The sequence below is a fragment of the Notolabrus celidotus genome, chromosome 5 (genome assembly GCF_009762535.1).
Source record: "Notolabrus celidotus isolate fNotCel1 chromosome 5, fNotCel1.pri, whole genome shotgun sequence".
Lineage (NCBI taxonomy): Eukaryota > Metazoa > Chordata > Actinopteri > Labriformes > Labridae > Notolabrus > Notolabrus celidotus.
In genome coordinates this window covers 19,021,481-19,040,092 of record NC_048276.1, presented here as the reverse complement: position 1 = coordinate 19,040,092, position 18,612 = coordinate 19,021,481, and the positions used below count along the sequence as shown (strand labels likewise).

General features: G+C 40.6%; 2 protein-coding genes across 3 annotated transcripts in view; one reads left to right on the top strand and one right to left on the bottom strand.

The window, feature by feature from the left end:
- Nucleotides 1–1,466, top strand: part of zswim7 (zinc finger, SWIM-type containing 7) — a 20,909-nt gene extending 19,443 nt beyond the window's left edge. Inside the window, exon 5 of one of the 2 annotated variants that reach the window (XM_034683928.1) lies at nucleotides 963–1,466. In XM_034683928.1, coding sequence (XP_034539819.1) covers nucleotides 963–1,073 — 111 coding nt within the window. In that variant the 3' untranslated portion in view covers nucleotides 1,074–1,466. Of the gene's footprint in view, nucleotides 1–266; nucleotides 400–962 lie in introns of those variants that run through there. The other variant, XM_034683927.1, reaches the window with a different exon arrangement.
- On the bottom strand, nucleotides 1,455–18,612 carry adora2b (adenosine A2b receptor). The gene is made up of 3 exons (XM_034683926.1): nucleotides 17,975–18,612; nucleotides 17,325–17,797; nucleotides 1,455–4,311 (listed from the first exon to the last, which is right to left on the bottom strand). The coding sequence occupies exons 2-3, from the start codon at nucleotides 17,642–17,644 to the stop codon at nucleotides 3,573–3,575; spliced, it is 1,059 nt and encodes a 352-aa protein (XP_034539817.1). The 5' UTR covers nucleotides 17,645–17,797; nucleotides 17,975–18,612; the 3' UTR covers nucleotides 1,455–3,572.

Here is an 18,612-nt window from a genome sequence, read left to right as displayed (position 1 = left end):
TAAAACACACAGAAGTTATAAAAATGAAACGATTTCCTGTTTCATCAAAGGTCTTCTGGATCTTTTAAAGCTCGCTTTGTGAAACAGGAGATGAATTTGGCCTTGTTCAATGTGTGGAGGCCAAAACAAGGTGCAAAACGACTCAAGGGGGATCAGATTTTATGCATAAATCTTGAGTTCCAAAGTCAGAAACCAAATGATCCTCAGGAGACTCTGTGAATTTGACCGTGCAGTCTGCAGTCCTCCCCCACTGTCTGTTTGTCCAGGGGCTCAGCAGACTCCAGCATGACTGGAAAAGGCCAAAGCAGGTCCAAAACAGTTCTGACAAGCAGGTTAGAGGACAGATGAAGGAGCTCTCCCACCATCAGCAGACAGAGTGCTATTAAACAGAGTTGACAGGAGAAGGTGATGAAGAGCTCTTCTTTTCTCCCTTTTTTTTTTTTTACGCACTTTGAGTTTGACTCATTGTTCATGTGTAACACTACATCACAGCCGTGTTAGTGCGAAGGAAACCTCATTTAAAATGCATGGAACAGGCTGAAGGCGAAAACAAGTCAATGATTAACATGTTAATGTTGATAATAATGAGATGTGTGCAGCGACACGTACACACAGAAACAGAACCGCAGGGACGATTTGCCTTTCAGCACAGCTACCAGAGCTACATCTTATTCATCACACTGGACGCCTTTAATCACATGTGCTTTTCATTTTTATAACCAGCTAGAATTTTATATAAATATTGGAACATTTTGGGTGTTTTCTTTGTGACTCTTATTCTTAAATTGAGGATTAGTCAGAGGAAAATTTCCCTCTGGTTAGAGCCCGGCTGCTCTTTTTTAGTCTTTGTTTGTGTGAGATCTTTGAATTTAAACTACTGGAGTGTAATCAGGGCTTTTTTTTCCACACTAGTGCTCCTGTTCATGTTTTAAATCAGTGCCTGCTCTCTTTGTCTCTCCCAGTGCAAACACATCCTGGCTGTGTACCTGTGTCAGGCCATGGGTGTGACTCAGCAGGAGAGCGTGTCTGATCAGCAGATGTCGATGCTGCTCAGCGGGACTGAAGTCTTGTGACGTGCAGCAGGTGGAACGCACAGCCTCGTGGAACCTTTTTGGATGAGAGTGGATGTTTTTAAACGGACACTTAAGGTCACTGCAGAGAAGACGAGAACACAACAATGTCATTGGCTCTTTAGACTTCCCTATGAAAGACACCAGATGTTGCTCTATCTATTTTTGCTTTGGAAGAGTCCTTAATCTGTTTCCAGGGCAGCAGCATCTGTTCCTTGAGCATGTGCGGCTTTATATTCAGAGTCTTTTCATCTTAAGCTGCATCAATTTGAGAAGTAGTGAGAGTTTGCACGTCAAAGACCTTTTCCAACAATTTTTCCACTGTGTATATTTGTAAATATCAATTATGTGTCATTTAAGAAGTTCTATCAATAAAGACATGTGTAACAATATAAACATTGCCTTTATTAACAAAATAATTCACCATACGTACAGATTGCATCATGTTAAATAGCAGGATCAGTTTTGTGGTTGTAGTTTTGTTGATGAAACAGACAAAGAACAGCCTCAGGAAAGGTTGAACATCAGCGTGAGCACAGTGGATGTTTCTCCTTATTGGTAACAACACTTCAGCACACTGACAGATCTATACGTAGGAATGAAAGGCAGGAATGTTGAACCAGATCAACGTGTTGTCGTCCATCTTACCTTTAAAACAGCAAAAGAAGGCAACAGTTTAACATCAACCCATAGCTTGTAGAAAGCTGGACACCTACAGTACTTATGTTTACACATCAGTCAACAAAGACAGTAATACAAGGTTACAGTGCAGTTACAGTATATTTGTCTCCATTGGAATGTACTAAAGCTTTGGCACACTCCTGTGTTTTAGCCCTTGTAGTTTTACAGAGGTGGTACAAAGGACACAACAGTAAATGAGGGGAGATGGAGAAGCAGTAGATGTTTTCAACTGAAAAACACTTCAGATACCAACACAGCATGTTTCAACATCTACAATGAAGTACACCAAATGCATCAGTGTAATGTGTTGTCATTGCTGTAGTGATGGCTCACAGGGGGACTAAATCACCATTTTATTTTCACATGAATAAATGCTCCAAACTTATCTCTTAGCTCTGATTAAATTAAATTACCTTTTTGTAACACCTCTCACATCTGGACTTAGATGTATAAGCTCAACAGTAACATGCACAACAATGCTGACCAGCACATGCCTGCAGGAAAGATGCAAAGCGTGGTGCATTCAAAGTTGACTCTGGAAAAAGCAGAGCCGCGGCTGTGCTGCCTCAAACTATGACGCTACAACAGCATCAGAGAGTGAAGTAAAAATTCTCAGAGTGCCTGAGTCTCACTAATTCTACTTGGATATTCAATACAATCCATTGACTTTTTGTTCCTTCCTACGGCCACTGACATTCAATAACACCCAAACAAAACAAAGCACCCAAGCTTTGTTATGTGACCCTCTAAATATGCGTACATCAGGAGCCTATGGGATGATAAATATGAATCTATTTGAAGAATCAGATTTGACATCTATCTGTATGGCTACAGCGCGTCATCCCTTGGTTAAAACAAAGCAGCTGGTACTCTTGACATGGTGCATTTTAACAAAGGGTACAATCAATTTTCCGCCTCCTGAGCCTCCTGTTTCATTAACATGGGCAGTGACACAGGTGGGTTATGCTAAACTGCTTGAAATGTTCTGCGTCTGCATGACTGCGTCATTTGTCCTGACCACAGAATAAGCCTCCAACTGGCTCTTCGCCGAAAGGGTCACAAGCTAATTTTCTGACCCCTGTGGCTGCGTGAGATGATTCATGGGATAGGAAATTAAAGTTTTTGTTTGTGTTGGGTTTCCTCGTTTCCTCTGGTTTAGCTTTTGACATTTTCTGATATGTATAAGAGTCAAATTTCCTCCCTCTGTAGTTCATGTCTCTACGCCTGTGCACAAATTCACCAGTGCAGCCACACAAGCAGCTGAGAACACGGGCAGCAGCTCTGATATTTCCTTTGAGATTTCCTTCTCTGTGTTTGGAGCTTGTGATGGTGATTGGTATGACTTCATTTTAAAAGGATGCAAACTACTACTGTTGTACCTTACAAGGTTCACAACTACAGATCTAGTCACACAAAGTTTTTGATCTTTACATTCTCACAGTTAAGTCTTGTAATAAATAAATTAATAAACACTGGCACTGAATGATGACAATATAAAACAGTTGGGCAACAAAAGGAGTGTTTGGAATAGCAACAAGGTGGATTCAGAAAGATAACATTTCAGAATGTAACATAATTTGGATCCTGTTCACAGTCCCACAAATCCAGTTAGCTCGATCAAAAATCCTTCACAATACAAAAAAGTTATTTAAGACTCTCCGTTCAGCTTTTCACTACTTGACCTCTGATACTTGGCACGTTTCATAAATAAATGTCCACATTCAAGGCGGTTCATCTTCACATATCACACCCTTGTTCTGTAAACATTATAAACCTCGGTGACAATAAAACAACAGATAATCCTCCTCTAAGTGACTTGCTCTATAGCAGAGGGTCAATGGTCATGTGGATCTGGTCTCTGTTGCGTCTGCTGCCGTTGGAGCTCAGGTACAGCTCCTCCCGGTGGCACAGGAAGTGTCTAGCCAGGATCTTGCGAAATGTGTTCCTGAAGTCCTGGATGCGGTAAGCGTAGATAATGGGATTGACCGCAGAGTTGGCGTGGGACAGAATGATGGCCACGTACATGACAGGCTCTGGCTTTGTCAGGTTCTCGTAAAACAGCGTCAGGCAGTTGAGGATGTGGACGGGCAGCCAGCAGATGGCGAACAGTCCTACGATGATGGAGAGCGATTTGGCGGCACGAATCTCCTTTTGCAGCAGCCCGTGATGATGGCTGTCCCCATTGCCCACACACTTGAGCTCAATCTGTCTCAACTGCTTTCTGGCCACAGTGAAGATCTTCAGGTAGATTCCCAGCATGATGAGCAGTGGCAGCAGCACGCACACAAAGAAATTAAAGTAGACCATGTATTGCATGTCCACCACAGTCTCAAAGTAGCACTGGAGCCTGCAGCTCTGTAATAAGTCCCCACTTCCCCTCAGTCCCTCCATGAAACCAGCATCTGTAGTGTTGTCTGCTCCAGAGCTGCTGCTGCTGTTTCCACAACTCTTGTACTTGTTGTTCCATCCAAAGAATGGGATGAGGCCAATGATGAAGGACAGGATCCATAAAATAGCGATGATCTCTCTGGCTTTCTTTCCTGTCATCAACTCTTTATACCTGGAGAAAACAAAGCAGAGGTCATTCTCTTCATATTGTTTCCAGTGCGTACGATTTGGACAAATATCATGATTCTTTGTACATGTACTTCATGAATGCAACATATTTAACCTCTTAAAGCTCCTGTGAGAAGTTTTAATCTGATTATGAAACAGACTTGAATTAATATGAATGCCTCTTTATGACCTACTAAAGCAAACAAGATCACCAGGGACAAGATTGACTAATTCTACACTGCTATTTGTCTGTATGGCTGGTGGAGGTTAGGTGTCAGTCAAGCTAACTGCATGCTAGCAAAATAAACTATTATTCAATTTTTACATTGCAGAGACTCCTGGTGAATGATACAGTTTAGAGTCAAAATAAGTCTGGGTAAGATGTTTTTATTAGATAACAGAACAGAGATAACAGAACTGCTCTATCCACAGGGGGCGCTAGAATCATCAACAACTGAAAGTTCCTCACAGGAGCTTTAAAGTTTCAAAATCAAATTGGAGCCGCATGCGGCAATGAGCGGGCCCTCGCACAAGCACCGGCGGATGTGTGCCACCCCCTGATGTTCAACACTGCCTGATGTGCAGTAGGTTTTGCTGTGCTGTGCACATTAGAAAAATAAATGTTCTAAAGACTAGGAGCTTTAAATCACAAAATAACACGTGACTTCCTGTTGGGAGGGCTATAAGATATAGATATAGAATATTTTGATACAGACGCGTTCAGGCTGGGACATTTATCATACATGGAAGTTTTGTTCCTGATCCAATATTGTATGTGAGAGATACAGCCCTCCTCAGAACACTCTGTTTTCCCTCTGACCACGCCCCCTCAGGAAGTGGATGTGCCCTCGGCTCGCCAGCACGTTGATCTAATGTTTACATGTTGGCTGAATATACACGGCTGCTCACAGACCTGAAAAACGAAGGTGGGATTCAGTATTATTTTATACAGTCTATGGGCTGAACAAGCTCCGAGCTCTGACTCTGTGACAGACCGGATAGTGTTGTTACGTAACAAAAACACGGAAGTCTGAAACGGCTCGTTTTAGACACATTTACAGAAAGGTGTAGAAATCAGAACAGGGGCAGAATGGATTTTTTTTCATTCTTGGGGGGGTCTGTAAATTAAATTAAAAATTCAATTTTGCATGATATGTCACCTTTAAATATACTAAAGGATTTGGCACAGTGCCAAAAACAGTGAAAACCCTGATTAGACAAGATTTTGTGGGTGCGTGAGGTATACCTTTAACAATTTTGAATGTTCAATGTGTCTACTACAGAATGTGCGTGGTTTGGACTTGATTGGAGAAAAGGCCTAGGGCAAGATCTCTTAAATACGTACCCCTGCGAATCAGGCGAAAAACTGAAGAAAAAAAAGATGGCCGATTTCCTGTTGGGATTTCACTATAACATAAGGCATCTTTTTTGTAAAAATGTCATGCATGTAGGTTGAACTGTGTTAAGGAGGTGTGGTGCTGGAAGGAAGGTGGCGCTATTGAGCCATTTTTGGGACTTTTTGCACGGGACCACCAAAATATCGAATTTTTCGCCAATCCTGATGCATGTGCAACTTTTGGTGAGTTTTGGGGCATGCTGAAGGCTCAACCCCCCAAACATGGGGGGTAAGGAAAAAAATGATTGCCCGCTAGTTTATCATGAATGGCATCATTGTCTTTGATGGTTGTAGACAATTTGGTAAAACCATGTAAAAGCAACAACCCATTTGTTGACATAGTGATGTGTCAGGGGTTGCTGACATATGATGACTGAAGTATGATGAACATGACTTCAAAACACCACAATCTATTCAGTAAGTCCTCAGTCGCTGAACCCATCAACAGTCATCGTCTAATGACAAAAGGCAATAAATGCCCCTGGGACGGGATGCTAACTTTCTAATAATTCTGGTGTGAAAAAGCAGTTAGGAAAACAATGTCTGGCAGAGACTTCCTTTTCTGTGCTGCATTTATGTCTGCAAGGTAAACACTGTCATTTGTAGTCCATTACACCTTTGGAGTATCACCTGTTCATCTGTTTCAAGCACAGGTAGGTCATGGTTCAACAGCAGACACACAGACACTTCACTATGATTTACTTAAGCAGTATGAACCCAAAATATATATGTATATAGATATATATATATCTATATACATATATATTGTTTAAATCAACTTTTAAAGTGTATGTTTGTTAAACAGAGGTTGGATAAAGCATTTTCGATGCATTCCAGGTAGTCAGAAAATCTAACCACTGATTGGCTTTTGCAACACAGTGTCTATCAGATTTGTCTCAACTTCAAATCCAAAGCATTCTGTGAGCTGCACTTGCATAAAAATATCTGTTTAAAGAGATAAATGAATCATCTTTGTCAGATAACTACCAGGATGTCATTGCAGCGGTATGTGCTCTGCCTGCTTTTGCTCTCCATACAGACTGTTTTTCCTGCATACTCCAAAGCCTGCTGAAAGGTATGGGTCAATTCCATTAGGTATTTAAACATACAACAAATGGAAACAAAAACACTTCCCATGCTAACAATCCAAACTCCTGAGTATAGATTGAACATTTGTATATAGAATCTGTGAAAAGAGATAACAAGTCCTTGACTCTGAGTGAAGATGACCTCTGACTTTCAGGGAATAAATGTCATCACTTTATGGTTTTATTCTATTTTTGAGATCACAGTGACCATGACCTTTAACCCATAATTTTCATCCTTTCATCCTTCAGTTCATGTGGACGCTTGTGCCAGATTCTCCTGAGGTGTTTCTGAGACACTACATTCAGAAGAATAAATCAGACAACCCAAAAATCATATGCCCCTCCAGACAGGGCTGCCGCCCGCAAGCTCTGAGTCATCATATACAATGCACTGGAGAGGTAGTGGATGTTGATCTTGTGCTTGTGTCTGTAAAAAGTTGCTTTTGTTTGTTGCTGTGGCCTTACTGACACATCACATTCTGATACATCTCTTTTTGTGCAGGAGGATGCACATCGGCCTAATAAGGCCAAGAATCCAACACACAGTATGAGATGCAAGTGTGATTGTGAACAATTGTTCAAACTTTGTTCAAACTTTCTTTTGTTCAAACCAAACAACCAAAGGCAACAGAGCAAGCACAAGCATCAAAGTCCCTACCTAGAATCACATCAACAAGACTAACACGATGTTCAGATTTCAGACTTTAACACTGCATCAAGCTGCGACGCCCATTCCTTCATTTAAGTGGAGTCAGTACTGACACCGGTTCTGACTAAAAGCACATCACTATGAGTCTTTTGCAATGACAGTGGCACAGTGAGGCTGTGTGCATAGACTTTATATGAACCAAATGCAGATGTCAGTTTGCTCACAGTGACTTTTGAAGTGTTGGGAAAAAACAATGATTAAGTTAGATGAAAAATGAAGGAGTGTGTCAGTGCTTGATTATCCTGAGGGGATATAGTAGCAACAGTTTTCATTTTACTGTTGTTGAGACATTTCTGACACACTGACACCACCATCTATAAGGCTTTCTAGATTGTGTGGCAAAAAAGTTACATAACACAAAATATAAAACATCAAGTTCTCTACCAAGTTCAGAACATTTGGTTTTCTGACCAGATGACTCAATTACCATCAGAAGCCTCAACATCCTAATGCATTAGCACACAAACTCACCACCCAGACAGAGACTTTAACTCTCTCATGTAGTTTGATGCCAGTTCATTATAACACTATATCCTGACAAACTATCATAACTGCACTGTCATCTCAGTGCATCCCTCTTTTTGACACATGAACTGTGAGGCTTTATGTTCTTTATGTCCAGTGGAAACTAAAACACAATCCACTTAAAAAAAATAAATAGACAAAAGAGAGAACTAAATAGTTCCATCCCAGATTTCTTTCCATGTACTCTCCACTTTCCATGGAAACATGGTGTAACTTAATAGTTTCAATGTTCCTCCTGAGCTCATGATCAGCTACTAAATGAAAGCTGAAAGTCTGCTGACAGTATCTCATACCCTGCAGCACTTCATTTCATACAAATATATTACTAAAATGACACACACCTCGCTTAAGTGTGAGGCATGTTAGGTGCTGAAACAGTCCAAACTGACAGAACATGGAGACCTGAAAGTGAAACCAATGAAGGACTGTTGGTTTCACTTTAACTGCTGCTGTCTTGGCCAAGACTCCCTTGTAAAAGAGACTTTGTATCTCAATGGGACTATTCCTGGTCAAATAAAGGTTAAATAAAATAATAATAATAATAATAATAATAATAATAATAATAATAATAATAATAATAATAAAAATAATAATACCTTGAATTAGTTTTGTGCTATTTTGCATTTAATGCCCCAGTTTTTTTTACTATCACCAAAACAAGTGAATGTTTAATATTAAAATAATAAATTTTAGAGAGATTCTGAATATCTGAGGAGCAGGTCTACAGAGTGTGTATCAAGATGCAGAGCTGACTCACACAAGTGTAGTCTTGACTGTCTCCATCATATGAACTGTGCTTGAAGCAAAATGAGCTGCTTCCTCAAAGTGAATCAGGAGAGCCGCGGCATGGTAGTGACTCATTTACACACACAGACACAGACACACACATACACACACACAGAGACACACACACACACACACACGCACACGCACGCATGCACGCACACATAAGCCAGTCTCAGCTGGAGGTGCCTCAAATAATCCAGCACTATGCTTCAAAGTGACCTTTGCAGTTCTACTTGGTCATGATGATCGTCCATCATTAGATTAGTAATTTTTACAGAAGTATGACATATCTCATCTGCAAGGTTATTTATGACTTATTAACCAAGTGTATTATCATGTTATTATTAGTTAAACTCTGAGCAGTTTTTTCTTAAATATGAAGTGAAATATTTGTCAATATGTTGAAGATCACGTTCACAAATGTCGGTTAATAGAGATCATAAAAGGAAAATTCATTGTCAGATACCACTGATAAGGTCCAGGATCCCAACCCAATGTTTCTCTCCACACAGACTGTTGTTCTGCATCCAGCTACAGCCCATTTGTGAGAGAAATGACTCAGACTACAAATAAAAACCAGTGTGGCAATCCAAAATCTGCTCCTTCCCTTCCCTACGAACCATCAGCACACTTCTTTAACAAAGGTAAACTATGAAAAAATTTGCATGTGACAAAGGAGGATTGAAAGTTTCTTCCTCTCTTTGGTAACTCTTTTTGTTTGCGTCCTGACCACACTCACCACACCACAGCAGCACTAGCTGCAACCCCTTCCTACCTGCAGTGTTTGCATCAATTTATGTCTCTTTTGTTCCACTCCATTGTACTAGTTTAATTTTACCACCAGTGACATAAACCCAGTGACATAATGTTGATGCTATTATAAGACATAATCAGTGGAGTCAGAAAGGTGGCACTGCAATAGACCTGTCTTTTCAACAGCAGAGAACACATATGTGAAGTCTAGAATAAGGGATGTTGTCCACTAAAAGATTGCAGTTGGTTGAAAATAAACCAGATTCAATAAAGTTCACTCACATATTGCGAGCATATCTCATTCACAAAGTTAGACATCCAAGTCCAAGCAGACATTTGTGTTGAATAGGTAGATAGTCCCTTCAGGAGTTTCTGAGATATTGTGTTAAAAAGGGTGGACAACCTGTAAAAATAACTCATCCACCCACTGCTGTCTGAATATAGAAAGGAGGTTTTCTACAGACACAGACTGTCAAAGGGCTGCAAAGTAATAACCTCTGAGTGAGATCAGTTTTACCATGTCAAGATGAGAAGAATTCCTAATTCTGCAAAAACACATGATCAGCATTACTTGTGCATCATTTGTATAGAAAAAATGTTTACCTTGAGCAAAAATGTATGCAATGTTCATTCAATTCTACTTTCTTTTGGCAGATTATGTTACATTCTTACAGGTGTTACTTTGAATATAATTTATTTTGACCCCGTCCAAGTTGTTCTTAATCCCACTGTATGGTGAGCTGGGGACAATATTCACTGTAATAAAGGAGATTGTCTCATCTGTTGTTTATACACTTTTGAACAATAATTAAATTCTGTGAGTAATATAATTAATTCATTGTTAGGTTTGGGTCGAAATATGTAGATAAGACTATAAAAGTCCCATGACAGATCCAGAGAAATGAGACAAGCAAAGGAAGGAGGAAGTAGGTTAACCTGGCATCAGTTCTGTCTGATTTTAATGACACACGCTCCCTGTCTACTCCATTTGTCAGTAAAATGATATTCATGTTACTGGAGCAGGGTATTTCAATCATTAGCTCAGTTGATTTCCCTATGGAAATGAAAACAACCTCTTGTTATAGAAACTAAAATCTTACCAATAGTCAATTATTAATCCAGGGTGTTAGAGTCCCCCTGTAACCTGGGACCACCGCAGGTGTTCACTTCAAGGACCATGAATAATGCAGCTCTATGCCCACAAGGGGGAGGACTCTTCAGAGGACAGAGCAACCTGAATAACACCGTCCACAACTCAGGGTTACATCAGATCTCTCTGTCCACTATAATCTTTGACTATTGGCTCTTTTAACTCAGTTCAGTGCCACAACAAACTCCCATATCAGTGTATGAGAGTCTCATGTCTACTCTGAAGGACATTTATTTTATTTGCTACTGGTTGAACATTGGAACTATGGAATACACCTTTAGATCACTGTGTCGTTGAGTTAGAGTAGCAACATCACTAGATGGCGCTTTTGTTTTTGTCCTTGAAGTCAGTTTGAGCAGTGCTCTCGCTGTGGATGTATACCTGTATCCAAGCTCCTGTTTTCTTTTGCCTCAACACTAACGTTCATGTTGGTGTGATTACTGTTTGTTCATGTATGATAAAATAGGACCGTACTATCAGGCTTTGTAAGGTTGATGTGTAATTAATAATAGACAACAAGCATTGCAGATTGTCCAGTTTTGGCTAACTTCACCGTCTACAAAGCTCTCAAAAGCACAATCTATGGAGAAACGCAGACCAAAACTGTTACAACTGTGACACCACAAAAGCAGTATAAGAAAGCTCCAACGTCACTGGTGCTTTGCACTTTGACAGTGAAACTGTGACAGTATTAAATTGGATTCCCGTGTGTGATTTAAAACTGTGCAAGCACAAGAGGCATGATGTGTAAACAAACAAAGCAAACTTATACTTATATTAAACAAACTTTTATTTCCTCAAGGAGGCAATTTATGGTACCGCACAGAAAGGCTAAAGGTGTTTTTCGACCAGAGGAACTTTACCCCAGAACTAGGGACTTTACCCCAGAACTACGTGCGTTTCGACTGGTGGACCCATACGTCACTGGCCTTATTTGCACAATCAACCAGGACTTCAGCCCGTGGTCGAAACACAGACAACAATGGGGGCACAGGAACCTTTTAGTTCCAGATAAAGTAGTTCTGTGGGTTAAAAGACCCTGAAATTCTTGGTTGAAATGCACCTTTAACATATTGAAGACATCAGACCAAGATCAATATCAAAATCTGTCAAGGTAGCTGTTATATCATCCTAGTCTGGGCAGGCATTTAAGATATACGTCAATAACTGTAAAATGAATGCATAAGCTCCACATACAAACAAACAGTGTTGTTCTCAGCTGTGGGACAAATTCACTCCACCAATACGCCTCAGAACAAAGCAAACCAGACTCTTCTTGAACTGCCTATGTAAAAGGGGCTCAACACAAATCTCAAAATTAAAACAAATGTCTGATTTCAGACTGCTAATGAGCAAATGTTAACAGCCCTTTTGTATGCTGTCCATGAATGCCCTTCCAAAGAGCATTGGAGAGATGAGAAGCTGCTGTATTCTGTTCTTATTACAGGTTTTCTTTGTGTTGCAGAGAATAAGCATTTAGACACAAACAAGCAGAGCACCTTTAAAGAAGCTTGTAGTATTTCTGTTTGCAGCTTCTCCTGATATCTTGGCCACTAAAGAGAACTGAGATGTTCAACTGCTTTATCGTTACACGTTGTTTTCAACAACTTTACTTTTGCTGAAGAGGAGACAATTTCCAATAATTCAGGTCCTAGTAAAAACCTAAGAACCCCAGGCGACCAATGAAGTCATTTTGGGACTCAGTTTGCAAAGTTTAAAGCTCCACTAGCGTTGCTCCTACATTGCTCTGTGTTGATGGTGTAGCTGAATGAAAAATTCAGATATTCAACTGTCAAATGTGAGTCAGCTCTGGGTTTTCTGATGTTGTTGACTTTAAACGATAAACTCTAGACATCCAACACTTCACGTTTTCCCCCGCTGTGCTCTATCGTCTCCTCCCTCTATTTATCAGTCACAAGTACAGTTACCAAACAGGGGTTGTTTCCGAAAGGGTCCATCTCCCGTTCACTACACCCCCCCCTTCTCTTTCTCTGTCTGTAGGCAGGGAAAGGGCGAGCGGCTGAATGGATTAGTTCTGGCATGACGACAGCCCGCTGGCATCTATCTTTGTTTTTCTTTCTTCCCCTGCTCTATTCTCCATACATCCCTCCTCTTCTGTCTGTCACTGAGCTTCCGCCCAGGGCCACAGACCTCTGCCAGGCCACACATACTCTCCATACACTCACAACATCCGCTTAAATGTCCAGCAGTGTCCGCAACCCAGCTCCAAACACAATCTAACAGGTGGCTGTTCACACACTGACAACACTGTGGGGTTTTAGACTCAACGCAGCCTGCTGAAGTGTACGCAAACAGGCAGGCAGGCAACACTGGTCTGTATTTGCACTATGAATTGTGTTTGTGAGAACACTTAAAAAAACAAAAACAGGTGTGTAACATAAGGGCAGGTCTAGTTTCAAACCTTATGAACACAGGTTTGAATTTGTAAAGGTTTCACACTTCACTGCAGATGATGTGACAGAAGATTATGAGAGTAAATACAGAATCATCTCTGTCATAGGGAAGCTCACACTCGCTGTCCTACATTGTGACTTACTGTCAAACTTTATCTGTACTTCTCATTTTGATGCTCATTGCAAACCTGAGTCTATTTATAAGGTATGAAAAGAGCCTCAGTGGGTTAGATAGGTAGTGTTTTCATCTCAGTAAGTGGAGGCTGTGGTTTGCTGGGTTTCACTGCGACATATACAAACAATTACACCCAGCAGCCTGTGATCATCGTGGGTCTCTGCTACCTCACAGTTCAACAGCTCTCAGATGGACAAATTAAAGGATCTTATGACTGGAGACACATAACAAAAGAATATAAGTCCATACTGGGAACAATGGCTTAATGGATGGTTTAAGGATTAAAAGTCTTCACAGTCAGAGCTCAACCAGAAACAGAACATACCAACCATACTAACTATGAGAAACTGTGACATCTCAACAAACTGTGTACCATTGAGTCAGTCCATATAAAAAGTTAAACTGAAGATTAGTCTCTGACTTTCTGAATGGGTGTTATTAGTTTAACATTTTTGGGGGTGAGAAGAGTGAGGTGAGAAGTTTGATGGTGCAATCATGTTTTTCAGTCTGACGTTGCTGAAAATAAAAAAGGGAAACACCTGACCTTGCTCTGTTATGAGCCAAAAAATAATCCACCCAGCTTCTCTTACTTTCACTAACAAACACATTCTATCTGAATTTGTGTATCAGTTTGAATATACAATTAGTCTAATTATAAGACCCCCCCCCCCCACCCCCCCCCCCCCTTTAAAGTACAGTGTGTAGAAATGGGAATATTCAGTGATATATAGCGGTCAGACTCTTGGTTGAAATGCTCCCTTGCTCACCCCTAACGTCACTGAAGCTGCTGTGATGCATAATTAATACAATCCTCCATTTGTCAAGTTTTTACCATAAAAAAACGTTTATCACTACAAATTATTTAGCACACAACAACCACTCTCTTCTTCTTCTTCTTCTTCCTGCTGGAGCTTTTTTCATGGCCACTCACTAAGTACAAAACACATATATTACTAGTGTGTCTGATCTGTGCTACTGTAGGAACACAGCAATGCAAGATGGCGGCCTCCATAGAAGGGTACCCGCTCCTTATGTGTATATATATTATGCTCATTTAAATGAACAGAGACACATATATACAGGTGAATATACATTCATCTCAATACACGAACGAATATTATATTCCATTTCTTCAAAGTATATTCTGCTGAATGCTGCTAAATACTACACACTGCTCCTTTAATTAAATCATTTCTTTTAAGATGTCATCAAAGTCCAGCAGCTACAGGGCATATGTTTTGGCATTGTCGTCCTTTGAGGAGTTTCTGGGAAAACCTTTTTGGTCCTTTCATATGTGTGGTGTGACAACACCCTCCCCACACATTTCTATCTTTGGGGTCCCTCCCCCAGAGATCCCTATCCCAAAGGTAAAAGCAAAAGCTTTTTTTCATTCTTGTCACTCTTGTCTCTATGTTTAGGGTGGGCGGGTAATATGGATGAATGTAGGGAATAAATGTTCTTGTTTGTAAAATGAAAAACTATAAATAAAGAATAAAAAACAACATTTTTTTTTTAAGTATAATTAAAAAATGTATTTAAAATGATAATCTGAACAAACTGGATAACAAAAGGTGTGTTTTATCACACCTGTTTAACAAAATTGTGTTTTCAATATATTTTACCTCAAAGTGTCACATGTATGAATACATTTAAAAAGTAATCATAAATGTAAATGAAGCACTTATTATAAAGGTATTTCTCAATACTACCTCAGAAAATGAAAATAACCTGTAGTTTGTTAGCTGTTACACCATCTGGCCCGCAGTAAGGTTATTTATCTGAATGTTAGCATTTTAAGACGGTGTCTTTACGTTCACCATCCTCAGAAATCACTGACACTGTATTTCTGGCTGCTTGACAGCTGTTTACCATTGATAACCTTATTTTAACATCAGTGTCACAACTCTGCCTCAGTCATCAGGAGTTACACTTTCTCTACAGAGAAGTTGCACCACCGGGCAAACAAATACTGTACTGTGGAAATGACTGAGACACGTTTTCAGCAGTATTTCAAAGAAAAAAAAAACATCTTATTTTTGGTTAAATTCGGTAAATGCTATGTGCTGATAAGTGAGCTCTACGGGAGGGGGGATTGAAATATGGATCCATCATTTGAAGTCCATCCATCGGCAGAACCATTTGTTGTTCTTCAACGAATACTAACTTAACTTGTGCATATTTTCCTTATTTGAAAAGCAGAATTAAAATAAAGGATGGCACTGCAACACACCCACCACACCCCTGTGTGTGCTCAAACAAAGACAAAGAGCTGGATGATGAAGCTGGAATCGGTTGAATCAGCAGTCTGACGTAAGATGATGCCAACTGTCGCTGACCACAGTGAGGCGGCACTGCTGATGTGGGTGTGGATGCTCCTTTGATGGGTAAAGGTTACTTGAAAAGCTCCAACAGGACAGAGGGACAACATGGCTTGGGGGTCTTTTTTCTGTGGTAGGCAAACAGGGGTAGACGGGGGCTTGAAGGGAGCTTTGAGTGGGTGTGCAGCTTTGTCATCTCACGGGGTTTCAAACATCTGGCTCTGGCCTTTAACATCCACTAAAAACCATCTGTGAAAATGCTTTTATCTGAGGGAACTGAGGCCCCAAAAGCCAGCACACTGACCAACACACACAAAGAGCAGCAGTCACTGTGGACGTGTAATCTGAGCAGAACATGTACACACTGGTCTTGTTATCACATGAATGTTGTAAGGGTGGGAGCTGGGCTTTTTAGAGGACACCGTAAAATGTCAAAATGAAAACTTTCTTCTCACTGTTTTTAGTGTGTCACTGGTTTAAAAGCATTCAAAGTTCTCTGCGGAGTAACTGAGTAAGGAGTGTTAAGCTATTTTTGCTTCTGCAGGTCAAAAATTGATTCACAAATGGGCATTTTAAAAGCCATAAAACATCTCATCCAAGACTAGTGTCAAACTGTCCTTTCTTGCCAGTGCTTGAGCCTAATGGAAATGACAGCACATCCCAGCCCTGCAGCACAAAAAGCCCTCTAAACCACATCCAGTGTTCACTTCATTCACTGCATTGAGTTTAGCCTTAAAAAAATAAACTGACAACTCTCTGACATCGTAAAATGTCAAAAAATGACACCACCTGGAGACAGACAACCCCCTCTGGTGATAAATCTTTAATTCTTCAATTCACGGAAATATCAAGCAGCACTGTACTTCCTCTGCTCGTTTCTGTTTCCTGAGGCAGTCACGCTCACAGACTGCACCGCATCTTGGTGGCCTTTGCCATCAGGATCAATAGAAGTGACACACTGTGGCCAGGTATTGATCTGAGGCTTCTCCTGCTGTGTCACAATAAACTGCTGCATGACAGATCTTTGCACCTTTTTCAGGAGCTGCTGGAGGTGTCAGATGAAAAAAGGATTTCTTGTCTTTTACTTCATAAAGGCAACAATACATAGAGATCCCCTTTATTTTGCTGAATCAAGGTCATAAACACTTCAGAGTGTTTACGACTGTGTTCTTAGTCGGTCTACAACAGATTGAAATCGTGTGTTAAGAGGTTTAATCTGATTATCATTCCACGTTAAGACATTAACAGGCTATTTTTACACGGGGCATTAAGCTCAACGGGAAACCAATTCATGAGATCACAGAGCTGATCTCCCAGCACCTGAATTCAATTACTTCTATAGGGGGCATACATGTCAACATTTAAGGACCTTGAGAATTATGTTGAGCTCTTCTATGAAGACAGGATGAAAAGGGGAGGAGTATTTTTCTGCATATCTAGCACACTTGAATTGATAAGTGATTATTCAGTCTGGTGCTGGGTGGTTGGCTGGTTTCCAAACTGGAATCCAAGAACCAACAGGGTCAAAAGGTCCCCAAGAACAGAGGCTTTTCTAAAAACTGTAATTAAGTAGAAGAAAGAGGACTCTTCAAGTCTATGGTTTCTCATTAACAGTTGTTCATAATCTTAATCTCGTCAAAGTGCAAACTGATGATAGAGACTTTTTAAATCAATGTGACTAGAGAGATTAAAGACGCACTCACCTCAAAGGGATTTTCACAGCCAGGTATCTGTCGATGGCAATTGCAAGAAGACTGAAGATGGAGCTTTGTGTCAGTACCAGGACGAAACAGGCCAAGAAGAGGCATCCATAGAAGTCCAAATATATACCAATGCTGATGGTGATAGCAAAGGGGATGGCGAGGCAACCGACCAGAATATCAGCTACAGCCAGAGACACCAGAAAGTAGTTGGTGGCGTTCTTCAGAGTGGTGTTAATCGCGACAGCCCAGCACACCAGTACGTTGCCGGATATGGAGAGAACAGCAATTACAACTTCAATCACGATGTAGAACGGACTCATCTCAGCAAACTGTGATTTAAGGGCTTGGAAACCTGCAGGCTGATCACACAGAAAACGGTCACCGACAACACTGTTTTACTCCCAGAGGAGTAAAGAAGTCTTTCTGCTGTAATCCAGGAATATTCCACAAGTGTGAGCTGCACAACCAGCCATCTGTTGAAACAAAGGAACTGACTTTATATTCAGATCAAGAACCGCAGTCCACCACTTCTGCTTCAGAAAGTTGTCAACTACTGTTGTTGGTGCGTTATTACGCAATATTCATCCACGCCTGCAACACGAGTGCATCCATTAAATACAATAAAGTCAGTGAACAATGTTTTCACTCACCTTTATGAGCTCGTGCATCGCCTCCGGATGATTTTACATCAGCAGCGACCGAGCTGTGGTGCGTTTCAGCAGCATCTGTAAATCTGTAGCGCAGGCAGACTGTGACACAACTTACCCAGACAGCAGTTTTGAAGTGGAGAGAGAAGCGCAAGAAACAACGGGATGAAAAAAAACTCAATTTCACACACAAGCCACGCCCCAAACACACACACTCAAACACACACACTCTAACACACACACACACTCGTATACGGTTACTAGTCTGATATGGGTGGAATCCCAAGAGAGCGTCACTGGTCCACTGTGAGTAATTAGGCGCCTATTAAACAGCACTCAACGACGCCACCACGTGCTCACGGTTTAATGTGAAAGCTGTCTTCTATTTACAGTCCACTCAAACGCACGCGCCTACACAACTCAATCCCACGTCAAAGCATCTGGTTTCAATCCGTTTTGCCCTTACAGCAGGGACTCAGAAAGCAAAACAAACACAACTCTTGGTATACACTTCATGGAAAAAAGGCACATAATGATATTGAAAAATGAATGAATTTTTCTGTTTACTGTGTTAAAATTAACCTAAAATTCTAATTAATCTCAAAAGGTCTGATTTGCTGTCAGACATTTTAATTTTACCC